The sequence below is a fragment of the Hemiscyllium ocellatum genome, chromosome 4, assembly GCF_020745735.1.
Source record: "Hemiscyllium ocellatum isolate sHemOce1 chromosome 4, sHemOce1.pat.X.cur, whole genome shotgun sequence".
Lineage (NCBI taxonomy): Eukaryota > Metazoa > Chordata > Chondrichthyes > Orectolobiformes > Hemiscylliidae > Hemiscyllium > Hemiscyllium ocellatum.
Genome location: NC_083404.1, coordinates 47,497,079 through 47,509,807, shown reverse-complemented (window position 1 = coordinate 47,509,807; position 12,729 = coordinate 47,497,079). Strand labels below are relative to the sequence as shown.

The window sequence follows — 12,729 nt, the reverse complement described above, 5'->3', positions numbered from 1 at the left end:
GGACTTTATATCATCCAAGCCTAGATCATCTCTCATAACTGTCCTCATTTAATTTCTTATCAACAGTGTTACCCCACCAGCTTTTTCATCTGTCTCTCTAAAAGGTCAAATATCGCTGAATGTTAAGCTCCCAGTTTTGATCTTCTTGTAGCCATGCTTCCTTGATGGCTGAGATCGTATACACTAGATTTGCACCATCAGTTCAACCACCTTATTCTAAATACCTTGCGCATTAGGATACAAAGCTTTTAAGTTCATTCTATTACCAAATTTCCTGCTATCTTTATGGCTTCTTGGTACAGTACAACATTCACACATTTTGTCCCTTTCTTTAGTTTTCTGGTAACAACCAACTCTCATCACTAACCTGCAATCATACCTTCTTCACTTTTAAATTTTATAATTTTCCACGTAACTGAACTCTACCCTCTCACCCAAAGTGTTTGGGTTAAAGCCATATCTACAGCCCTAGTTATATGATTTGCCATACAAATCTCTTACTTTTGTGTTTATTCAGTGCTGCTCAGTTCCCCCAGTGCCAAACTGGGATGTTTGTGTGGCAACCCAAAATGCACACTATCATTTCTTTTTGACCCATACATTTTTTTCACTCAACATAGACTCATTTAAGATGGATACAGAAAAAAAAGTTATCCATTATGATATTTTCTTCACGCGACCTGGCCTATCATGATGTGCCATTTATTTCAACATTTACTTCTTATGTGGATGCTAGAATTCTCAAATAAAATTCTCAAATATAAACATAAAATATTGGAACACATAGCATCTCCAGAGAGAACTAAAGTTACCATTTATTTCTTTCTCAACAGATGCTGTCTGACTTGAGTAGTTGAAACATTATCTACTATTTACTACTTCTCATGCTCTAATTTGGTTACTTGTATTGGGATAACATTTAATACTATTGAGAGATTTGGTTCAACACTTAAGTTTCCAAGATGACGACACACACTGGGCTGTTGAACATAATAGATATTATTTAATCTGGGCAATTTTGTAAATGCTAAATAATTGATTGGAAGATCTGCATTCTTTTAATGGCTGTTTTTAAAATTGGAGATTAAATTTTGCATGACATCCTTAAGGATAACTGATAGATTTTTGAAATCTGTCAAGACCCAGCTAAGTGAGCCAGGGATTACAGTTTCATCTAGAACAATTTACAAATGTGGAACTACAGGACATAATTTAATAACAGTTAATTACAATGTTCCAATATGCAATGGCACTCAGCCTTCCTCATCTTTCGCCATCTCCCACTTCCTCCACAGAATGCTTCTGGGCTTTAGATTAGATAGCTAGCTTCTCCATTCCCTCTCCCAGGGGCTAAAATAGCCCACAACTCTGGCAAATAGTGTCGACAACATACTGTATTTGGTCATTATTAGAATACCAGCCTATTCTCCAGCTTTAAGTTTGTTGGCTATAAAGCAGAGATTTTTTAATTACTTTGCAACTAGCTTATCCAGATGGTCTTTTTAATTTTCATCCCAATTAATGATAGCCTTGTTCTTTCATCAGTTCATCTGCCTCTCAGTCTTAAAATTAGACGATATAAACAAAAATAAATCTGTAGATTGTACCAGATTCAACAATTTCACTAGTGAACTCCATACAAATCTTTTTTAGAAGTTGAATTTAACTTTGAGGAAAGCAATGAAACTGAAATGCCAATAGAGCAATAATTACAAAAATCCATACCAGTTTTCACTGCATTATTTCTTAAAACAAGCATCTTTTTGCACAAAGTGACATCAGATTAAATGTTTAATGTTCAGAATGAGAATTAGAAAATGCCTGTAACTTGACAGTTTTGTTGCCATAATCTATCCCTCACATCTTTGTTCTTTTTTCTTTCTCTTGATGTTCAATTATCACATACAAAACTTGCATGTAGTTCCACTACACATCATTTGACTAACAGCAACAGTTTCTGAACCTTGCAATCAATGGAAGAGAATGTGCTCACATCAACAGGCTCAACATTTAGATTCTTCAATTAAAAAAGGAATGACTTCCACTTTTTGAATCACTGACATTTTTTGACAAACATTCAATTGTGGGCTTCAATGGAACATTTGAAAACTATCCAAGTTATAGTTATGTAACTAGATATATTAAACTTGAATTAAGATCAAGCTCTTAAAAACCAATGTACCATTTAATTCAGCACTTTTAATCTTATGAAGCACAGCTTTCAGACAACACAAGTTTATTAAATATCATTTATTGTTTCTTTACTCAAGGAAGAGAGGTTACACAATATGAAATATGCATCATAACTCTACAAACAATTTTTTAAAAATTGGAATGCAATTTCTCATGGAGAGATGGCATCAACTCTCTGCACTATTTAAATATTTCTGGAATTATTATCTGACAGCCAAAGTTGGCAAAATAATTGCCAATGGATGCCATGCCTGCGCAGATAGGGCTAGTGATATCAGCTAGCCACAAAAGACATCAGAATGCATCAACGCATGTGCTTCTGCATCACCACATTTAATGCCGTGAAATCAGTGTTGGTGCAGAGTACTCTATCTTTATTTAATATTAATTTGGCTTGGCTGTTTTCACTTGGCATCTTCCATTGTTCTAGCATTCTGTAATCTCCTTGTTACAGTTGCATATTTACCAACTGGTCATTGGGTGAAGAGTCAGCAGCTGGTTTTCTGAAACTAATCTTACTCGAAAGACTCTCCTTCTCCCTCCTTGTTATGTATGGAGTTAGGAGTGTGGGCTGCCCCTTTCAGAGAAAGGGTTAGATGACCTGGACTGAGGAGCTTGGGTCAGTCTAGGTCCAACTGTGTAGTTGCAAAGACATAAAATAAACTGGTTCAAGTTTCTACAGACCTATCTTGTGGTCTTTTTATAATTAGACACAATAACTAGCGAATCTACCAACAAGGAGAAGCCTGGATTTCAATGCAACTTTCAAAATGCAAACTTGGGAGTTGGCAGCCAATGGAGCAACACAGTTGAGTGTCAGTACCCAGACATATAACTTAGCGGAAGCTCAGAAGAGTGTGATACCAACCACAGAATGCTGGCAATGTGGGAAGTTTCGCCACGAGTCAACGTGTTGGACTCAAGATGCCCAGTGCTGCAAATGTCGAAGCAAGTGGACCATACTGTCCAAAATTGTAGGTTACAAACCAAACAAGAGCACTGGAGTCAAAGAGAAACAATCCCGAGGACAAGACATAGGAACATGCCACCAACCAGGGAGACACACAGTCAGCTGGGTCTACAGAAGCAGCAAAATGGCCAGAGTCAGGAGAGCTTTGGTTAAACAACCATTGGTACAGGGTGAAGCTAATTAATTTGGAAACAACCAAGAAACAGAGGGGAAGACAGTAAAAATGAAAGTGGATACGGGTGTAGCGGTGTCTCAGATTCCTGAATCCATCTTTAGAGAGAAGTTAAGGGTGCTATCATTGAAGTCTGCCAAGATTATATGACGGACATACACTGAACAAGTGATGCCACTAAAGGGTTATGAACAGGTGAAAGTACAGTTAAGGGACCAGTGTGCAGAATTACCATGATATATAGTAAAAGGTGAATACCCTGCATTATTTTGTTGGGGAAACGAAAGGAATCAAACCCAAAGTTATCACTACAGCTAGCGTGATGCCTTGCCTTATGGGACTGGCGTTGTATTGACATATATCTTACTGAATGAAGAGGAAAGGCCCATTGCATTTGCATTGAAGTCACGAAAAAAGTTGGAGGAAAATTATACCCCAGTGGAAAGAGGAGGATTGGGCATCGTTTTTGGCGTTAAGAAGTACACCCATTTCCTTTAGAGCAGGTACTTTGTGCTGCTATCCAACCAGATACCTCTAACTTCACTTATGGCCCATATAGGGGAATATCATTAACAGTGGCAGCATGGTTGCAGAGATGGGCAGTGGTTCCGTCAGCCTACTCAAATGAAATCAGCTATTGAAAGTCAGAGAAACATGGCAATGCAGATGCCTAGTCAAGGCTGCTACTACATGGGATATTGTTGTTCCCAACTGGGACCTGAAAATCACAATTTTCCCAGGAAGACAAGATGCTGGTGTCAACAGGTCAGGTGCAGAACGCTATCCAGAACTATCCAGTTTTGAACCATGTACTGGACCGTGAACACCATGGTATGGTGCAAATGAAGAAAATAGCCAGGACCTATTTTTGGTGGCTGAATGTGGACTTCCAGAATGAGGAGAAAGCAGGATCATGCAAAGTTTGCACACTACTGAGGAAAGTACCATTGTTGTTCCCCCTTCACCCACAGGAATGGCCTTAAACACTGGAGCTGTGGATTCACACTGCTTTTGTGGGACTAATGGAGGGACTGATGTTATGGTTGGTTGTGAATGCCCACTTCAAGAGGCCTGAAGTGCAGTTTCCTGAAGCCCAGGACACTACAAGAAAATAAAGACAAGGCGATTGTCTTCCAGGAATCGCCATCCCTGAGAGACTGATCATGTCACTGTAAACTGTTTTTGTGGTATATGACAGAGTATGTACTGCCCATTTAAAACAGCAGGTCAGGTGATCCAAATGGGGAGCTTGAGCCAGTCTAGGTCCAACTGTATAGCTGGAAAGACTTAAAATAAGCTGCTCCAGGTTCATGTTTCTTGTGGTCTTTTTATAGATAGACCCAAACATGATACGCTCAACATCAGAATAATTTTGCTGCCTGAGCTGCTTCCTCTCAAGCTCTTCCCTGGCTCATGTCGATTCTGTCCAGAATACAGGTAGCAATGCCTGTCAGTCCATTAGACAGACTGTTTTGGTCCCTTTTGATTCTCATTTTCTTCCTTGTTGAATTTTTAAATGATCTAACTCACTATAGAACTTTCTAGAGGTGATGTTTGAACCTTCTGTAATTTTTTTGGGTATTTCTCTCGCTTCACCTTTGTGCACTGCTAAGTTTGTGCTTCCTTTCCAGGAATTATATACCAAGTGGACAATTGATAAATCTAAACAGCAACACTTTATTAATCATGCTCACACCTCCACAGATGGCTGTAGACTGGACTCAAAGTCTGCCCCTTTGGGTCGTCTAAACAACTCCCTTAAAGGGTCAGTCCCCCCCGCCACCGCCCGCCTCTCAACTACACAAGAACACATGTGTGCTCTTTGTATTCCCTCAATGTGCCATTTGAATCGTATGCAGTCTATTTCTTTGTCGGGGAATGGGGTATACACTCAAGTCAAGAACACAGTGTTACATGCATTATTGGAACATTTCCAAATACGTTGAATGGGAGAAGCTCTTACACCCTAAAATAATTTAATAACATATACCATTCAACACAAAACGTGAACATACAATTACATTTACTACTAAATGATCATGTTAAAAATATCAAAGTAGTACAATTATACACTGTATACAGAGAAATCCGAAGGCTGAAAAGCAGTACCTAATCATACATCAGATTATTGGGCAGGTATACTTCAGCTCACCTGTAATTTGAAGTTCAACATACTTCAGTTTCTCTACCCTCCCATTCCTTCTAACCTGAGAGAAGTCACAGATACCTTCTGACATATTGCCCAAATAAATATTATTTATGCTCGACACCAGACTGCAATTTTCTGTGAACTCCACGAACACAAGGCATCTCGTAAAAGGACCAGAAGGGTCAAAAATCACAGGGCCAGATTTACAGCCCCAACCAGAGAAAGGCAGGTGACCCCCAGCCCTCTACACCCAAATTGTCCCTAGTGCTGGCTGTACAGCAAGAATTTCAGTCAACTTTATTCTTTTCTAAATCAGAACTGCTTACACGCGCTCCTATTGGCTTGTGTTTTGCTTTCAGTGGATTAAGATAAACATTTCCAGAATCACTAACAGATATAACCTGCAAATGCTGTATTTAAATTTCACACACTTCTTTCAAGTCCATTTAAAACTGCTACAATCTCATGAAAACTATTGCTCGACATGATTAAAATACAATGAAACTATTTTGCAAACAAGATTCTAAATTCATACCTGTGCATAGGAGCCAATTATATGGCTTTGAATTTCATCCATTGTGTCTGTCCCATAAGAAACTGTGCCCAGGTGGAGACGTTTGAATATCATCTCATTTTGTGTAAGGGTTCCTGAAACAAACACAGGAGAATTTAGAAGTACAAAGTGTCTAAATTCACTCACAGTTCTGTTATACTTTTCAACAAGAAATTAACATGAACTTGAAAAATGACTTCTACAAATAACTGCTCGGTATGATGCACACCAGCTTCAAATTATATTGGATAATACATTTCAATTCCTTAACCAAGAATTCACTCATGAATGTTTAATGAAAACATTAGTGCACTTCTTTAGCATTTAACTAACTTTCCATAAAGTGTATTCAGCTTTAACTATGAAAGAATAATTTCAAACATAAACACACATGAATCCAAAACAATAATAAAGAACTAGAAAAGAAGTAAAAATTGAGAAAATATTTTGATATCCTAAGACAGAAAAGTTGGACAGTTATTAACTCTCTTGGTTGGCAACAGCTGCAATACAGCAGAAGCAATGCGAGACATTGTTACAGAGCAAACTGCAAAGTTCAAATCTTCACTATTTCAACTTTGGTCACCAGAATAGCTGGTAAAAATCACTACTATCTTGCCCTCACCCCAAATAAAGTCTCAGACCATTGCGATTAAAACAGCTAATTAAGTAACAAGTAACTAGCTGTCTTAACTACGGCTTTGAAATTCCAGAACAGAAGCAAGTCCATCAAGAGTTAAGAAATTTCCATACGCACCCTGATGAAATAAAACTATGAAAGATGACAACTATAAGTAGAAAGTGAATACCAGAGCTGCTTCTTAACCTAGTCTTTTAGTTTATAGATTTCCTGCTTCCTAGCAAATTCCTTAGGTCTGCTTCATATTCCCAATTGAATACAAATAGTCAAGCAAATTATTCAGAGGACTCCTCCAGGATCTCTCTAACCAGTTGCACAGATATGCACACCAACAGGGCAGTGATTTATCTAACCAATTTTTCCCTTCAAGAAATTCAATAATGGAGAGAATAGTCATAATTTTTTTTTGTATTAAAACAATGAAAAGTAAATGCTTTTTTTCTATTTAGAGTCCTATTAAATGAATGAACCATGTACTTTAATATCATCTTTTTGTCAGTTCTTCATTTTTAAAGGCATCAGGTGGTCACTTGCATTGTTATGATCCTAAGCAATGTTATTACCGGACAAGTAGGATCACAGACAGAAACTGATACATCCCATTTTGGTTTTTAATTAAGGGATCCCGTTAAAAATAAGTACACAATGTTGCAGATTTTACCTTAACAATAAAACATAACTTTATTTACGAAAAAAAAACTAAAATAAGTAAACCAAATCATCTAGTTATATTTTACTGTGGTTAAGAATCTTTGAATTTGTGTCATAATCCCATTAATCCCCAATCAGTACATAAATGGAAAAAATCCTAGCTTTGGTACAAAAACACACTACTGGTACAGTAGTTAAAGGTCTATAACAGACAGAAATTCACCTAAGTCACAAACACCCAAAAAGGAAAAATGAAATGAGTCAACCATGGCAAATTAAAGTTAATATAGTATTAGGTGAAATGAAGTGGCTGATAAAGATGTCAAAAAAAAAGTGGTAAGCACGAAGATTGGGAGGAATTTAAAACACGGCAAAGGAGAACCAAGTAGCTAGGAAAATACTAATTCATACTCCTCCAGTCCTATGGGCACTAATTTTATTTACTAACCGCTTGCATAGGACCTTGTGAAAAACCTGAAATCCAGGAAGGGAAAAGGAAATGCGAATTCAAAGACTGATTCATTGAATGCCAGAGCGAAAGAAAGGGGAAAGGGAATGAATGTGAGCTAGTGAGAAACAAAAGCAAACTGTTAAAGTTTCTTCAAGTATTAGAAAAGCAAAACATCATCCAGGACAAATGTGGGTTATTAAAAGATGAAGTCAGGAGAATTTATAATGGACAATAAGGAAATGACAGAGGAACTAAATAATTACTTTGCATCTGTCTTTACAGAAATTCTCCCAGAAAAACTGGATAACCAATGGATTTGTAAAACCAAGGAACCAAAATAATTTAATATTGTAAAAAGGTAGTACTTGAAAGGCTAATTGGATTGAAGGTTGATACCTGGACTAGATGAGAGATATGCCAGAATCTTGAAGTAGTGGCTAGAGTGTTAGCGAATGCATTGGTGGGTTTATTTCAAAATTCTAAAGATTCTGAAAAGTAGCAAATGCAACCCACAACTGAAGGTGACAGGAAGAGAGAAAGTGGAGAACTACAGACCTGTCAATTTTGTCACAGTAGGGAAAATGTTTGAATCTATTATTAAGGATTTAGTACCAAGATACTGAGAAGAGAATGATTTTAAAAAAAGGACAGTCAGAGATGTACAGTGCGGAAGCAGATTCTTCAGTCCAACTTGTCCATGCCAACCAGACATCCCAACCCAATCTAGTCCCGCCCAGCAGCATCCGGTGCACATCCCTCCAAAACCCCCATCCATATGTCAACACTGATTTGTGAAAGCGAAGTTTTTTCAGGAAGATGGTAGGTGAAGTTCAACACAGAAGTAGGAGGCAAAATACTTCGGTACAAAGAATATCGAGAAACACAAGAAAATAAAGGATAGATAGAAGAGAACAACCAAAAATAATGCATTTGGATTTTCAGAAAGTTTGTCATAAGGTCCTATGCAAGCAATTTGTAAATTAAGTTAGTGCCCATGGGACTGGGGGAAATATGAATTAATATAGATCGAAAATTTATTAACAATTTGGTTAATTTTCATTAAGTCTGGGGCTGGTGCCAGATTCTAGAGAATTGCAAAGGTAAAACCTTTGTTCAAAAAAAAAGGAGGATGAGCCTAACAATTCCAGACTAGTCAGTTAAACATCAGTGGTTCTTCTTGAAACAATTTCCTGGAATAGAATTAATTGTTAATGGGAAAATGTGAATTAATTACAAAAACAAGCACAAGCTCCTTAAATGGAAAACCACATTTAACTAATTTGCTGCAGATTTTTGAAGACACAAGAGTGTTGCTATGGCGTACATGGATTTCCAAAAGACAGTCAACCAAATGCCACATAAATTTGAGAGACAACTTTTAGCTCAGAATAAACTGGACAGCAGCAAATGGACCCAACTTGGCTGATGGATAGGAAACAGAGACTAATGGTAATAGATACATTTCAGCCTGGATGATGATTTATAGTGGAGGTCCTCAGGAGTCCACTTTGAGACCCATGCTTCTCCTGTTGTATTAGTGATCCAGATTTTGAGAGTAAGAAAAAATTTCCAGCTTTGCAGGTGATGCAAAATTTGTGAGCATTATAACCTGTGAGAAGTATAGTGTAAAACTACAAAAGGATATTGACAAGTTGGTAGAGTAGATAGATAAGTGACAGATGAAGTTCATGTTGCAGCTTAATAGGACATTAGAGAGGCCTCTTTTAGAATATTGCATTCAATTCTGGTCTTCCTGCTATAGCAAAGTAGTCGTTAAATGTGAAAGGGTTCAGAAAACATATAAAAGGATGTTGCAGGGATTGGAAGGCTTGAGCTTAGACAGAGGGTGAAAGGGCTGCAGCTTTTTCCCTTGGAATATCGGAGGCTGAGAGATGACCTTATAGAAATTTATAAAATCATGAGGGGCATGGATTAGGTGAATAGTCAAAGTTTTTTCCCCAGGATAGGGGAGTGCAAAACCAGAGGGCTTAGGTTTAAAATGAGAGGGGCAAGATTTAAAAGGGACCTGAGGAGCAATGTTTTCACGCAGACATTGGTATGGGTGTGGGTGTGCGTGTGTAACAAGGTGCCAGAGGAAGTGGTGGAGGCGGGTACAATTCCAACATTTGAAAGGCATCTGGATGGTTACATAAATAGAGAGAGTTGAGGGGGATATGGGCAAATGCTGGCAAATGGAACTAGATTAGTTTAAGATATCTGGAAGGCACAGATGAGTTGGACAAAAGGGTCTGTTTCAATGATGTATAACTTTAAGACTCCATAACAGAAGTGTGTAGCAAAATATTTGAGACTTAGATGTTAAATATGCATACGTTTTGAAAGTGATGGGATAGGTACAGCAAGCAGTTGAAAAGACATGCACTATAGACAGTACAAGAAAAAGGAGGTTATGTTGAACTTGTATAGAACAGTCGTTAACCCTCAGCTGGATTACTGTTCTGGACATTACACATTAAGAAGGATGTGCATACATTAAATTGAGTGCAAAAGAGATTTACAAAAATGGTACCATGGATGCAAAACTTCAATTATGAGTTGAGATTTGATAGGATGTTTTCAAAATCATGAAGGGGGTGGATAAAATAGATAGGAAGAACCTATTCCCATTTGTTAAAGGATCTAGAATCAGAAGGCACAGATGCAAGTGATATAACTAGTTGTCACACAGATAGTTGTTAGGATCGGAAATGTACAGCCTTCAAGTGTCATAGAAACTGGTTTAATTGAGGAAGATTCAATTAAGGTATTCAAGAAGGCATTAAATGATGATTTAAATAGTGACAGTACTCAGGGTTATGAGAAAAAGACAGGAAAATAGCAATAAGTCATATTGTTCATTTAGCAAGCCAGGAAAGGCACAATAGGCTTCAAAAGGACTTGAACAGATGAAACAATGGGTTCGAATATGGAGCATGGGATATGACTTAATTAAGTTTTAAATTATTTGCTTTGTAGAAAAAAAAAGGCTTTTTGTTAAACGAAGAGGGATGAGGATGTGCGGGTAACCAAAGGAACCTGCATGTCCCTGTCATGAGTCACTAAAAGCTTGCATGCAGGTGCAAAAAGTAGTTTTTCCAAGGCAAGTTATACCTTGACCTTCATCGCAAAGGGATGAGTACAGAAGCTGACTTGCTGATGTGCAGAATTCGTAACAGAAGTACACCACATAAAATGTACTGAACCATGATGAAACCCAACTTGGTATATCATGTTGAATTTTGGCTTCCTTATCGAAGGATGGATATCTAAGGATGGGCAGAACGTAGGCTCAGTGGTTAGTACTACTGCCTCACAGGGCCAGGGACCCAGTTTCGATTCCACACTTGGGTGACTGTCCAGATGGAGTTTGTATGTTCTCTCATTATTTGCACGGGTTTCCACCTGGTGCTCCAGCTTCCTTCCACAATCAAAAAATGTGCAGGTTAGGTGGGGGATTGGCCATGCTAAATTGCCCTGCAATGTTCAGGGCTGTGCAGCTTAGGTGAATTAGCCATGGTATGGAGATCGCGTCGGGGGATTGCTGGAATGCTACTCGGAGGTTTCATGAGACTCAATAGGCTGAATGGCATCTTTCCACACAATAAAGAATCTACAATTCTATATATTTGCCATAAAGGGACTACAATGCAAGTTCACCAGACTATTCTCTAAGATGGCAGCATTGCCTTACAGGGAAAAGTTGAGGGAACGGTGTATACACCCTCTCGAACTTTGATAAGTGAGAGGTGATCTTATTGAAACTGACAAAATTCTGAGTGTGATAAGGTGGATATTGTTGAGATGTTTATTGTGGCCATTGAGTCAAAAATGTGAAGAATTAAGCTAAGGATAAGGAGTAGGCCATATGAGACTTAGCTGTGGAGGAATTTCTTCACTTGGGAAATGCTGAAACTTTGAAATTGTGGTGTGGAAACTCATCATTAAGCATGCTCATGATAGAGTTTGATAGATTTTTGATGACTCAAAATGTCACAGCATTTAGAGGTGATGTATGAAAATGCAAATGAGATAGTTGACCAGCCACATTCTAACTAAATGGCAGAGCAGGTTCAATGGGCTGAATGGTCTACTCTTGTTTCTATGTTCCTAACAAGTGATGTCAACTCAAGCTTAGGTATTGCCAATATACTACATAAGATTTCTCTGGCAAAGAAAATTTGTAACATCATATGGCACACTTCTATGTAAGAAAGAAAGCTGGACTTCAGATTCAGTCAGTAAAAAATGAGGTCTGCAGATGCTGGAGATCACAGCTGAAAATGTGTTGCTGGTCAAAGCACAGCAGGCCAGGCAGCATCTCAGGAATAAGGAATTCGACGTTTCGAGCATAAGCCCTTCCATTTCCTGATGAAGGGCTTATGCTCGAAACGTCGAATTCCTTATTCCTGAGATGCTGCCTGGCCTGCTGTGCTTTGACCAGCAACACATTTTCAGCTTCAGATTCAGTCACAAATATAATGTTGATTGATTTTGTTTCCCTGTAAGACACCCTCTACAGATAATATTTTCTATTCCAACAAATGGATAACATGAAGGCAAGTACACTTTACAGTGAAAAAGAGCTTTAGCAATAATTACATGCATTAATCATCTACTCTTCCCTAAAAACATTTACTGGCACATACATAACATTACATAGTCATAGGTAGTTACTAGATTTCTTCCTCTTGGAAAACCTCCAAGCTATCACAAGCCCTTTCAACAAGATTCCTAACTGCATCAAGAGCAAATTGAGTTATTATATGGAGTCTCCTACTCACTTCTACGATGAGTGCACCTAAGATGGAATTCTGTTGTATTCCCAAAGCTATTATTACAGGAAATTCCATTCTCCCCTAAATACAAGGCTTTTAGCGGTGCATATGGCACACAGCAGTGACCACTCCATCAGAAAGCCAATATGACGACTGATAAGGTGTTGAAACTGCA

General features: G+C 38.1%; 1 protein-coding gene across 1 annotated transcript in view; it reads right to left on the bottom strand.

Annotated features, from left to right (window-relative positions):
- Positions 1–12,729, bottom strand: part of atp9b (ATPase phospholipid transporting 9B) — a 351,572-nt gene that overhangs the window by 74,404 nt on the left and 264,439 nt on the right. Inside the window, exon 14 of the mRNA XM_060823126.1 lies at positions 6,020–6,132. Within this exon, the coding sequence (XP_060679109.1) occupies positions 6,020–6,132 (113 nt within the window). The remainder of the gene's footprint in view (positions 1–6,019; positions 6,133–12,729) is intronic.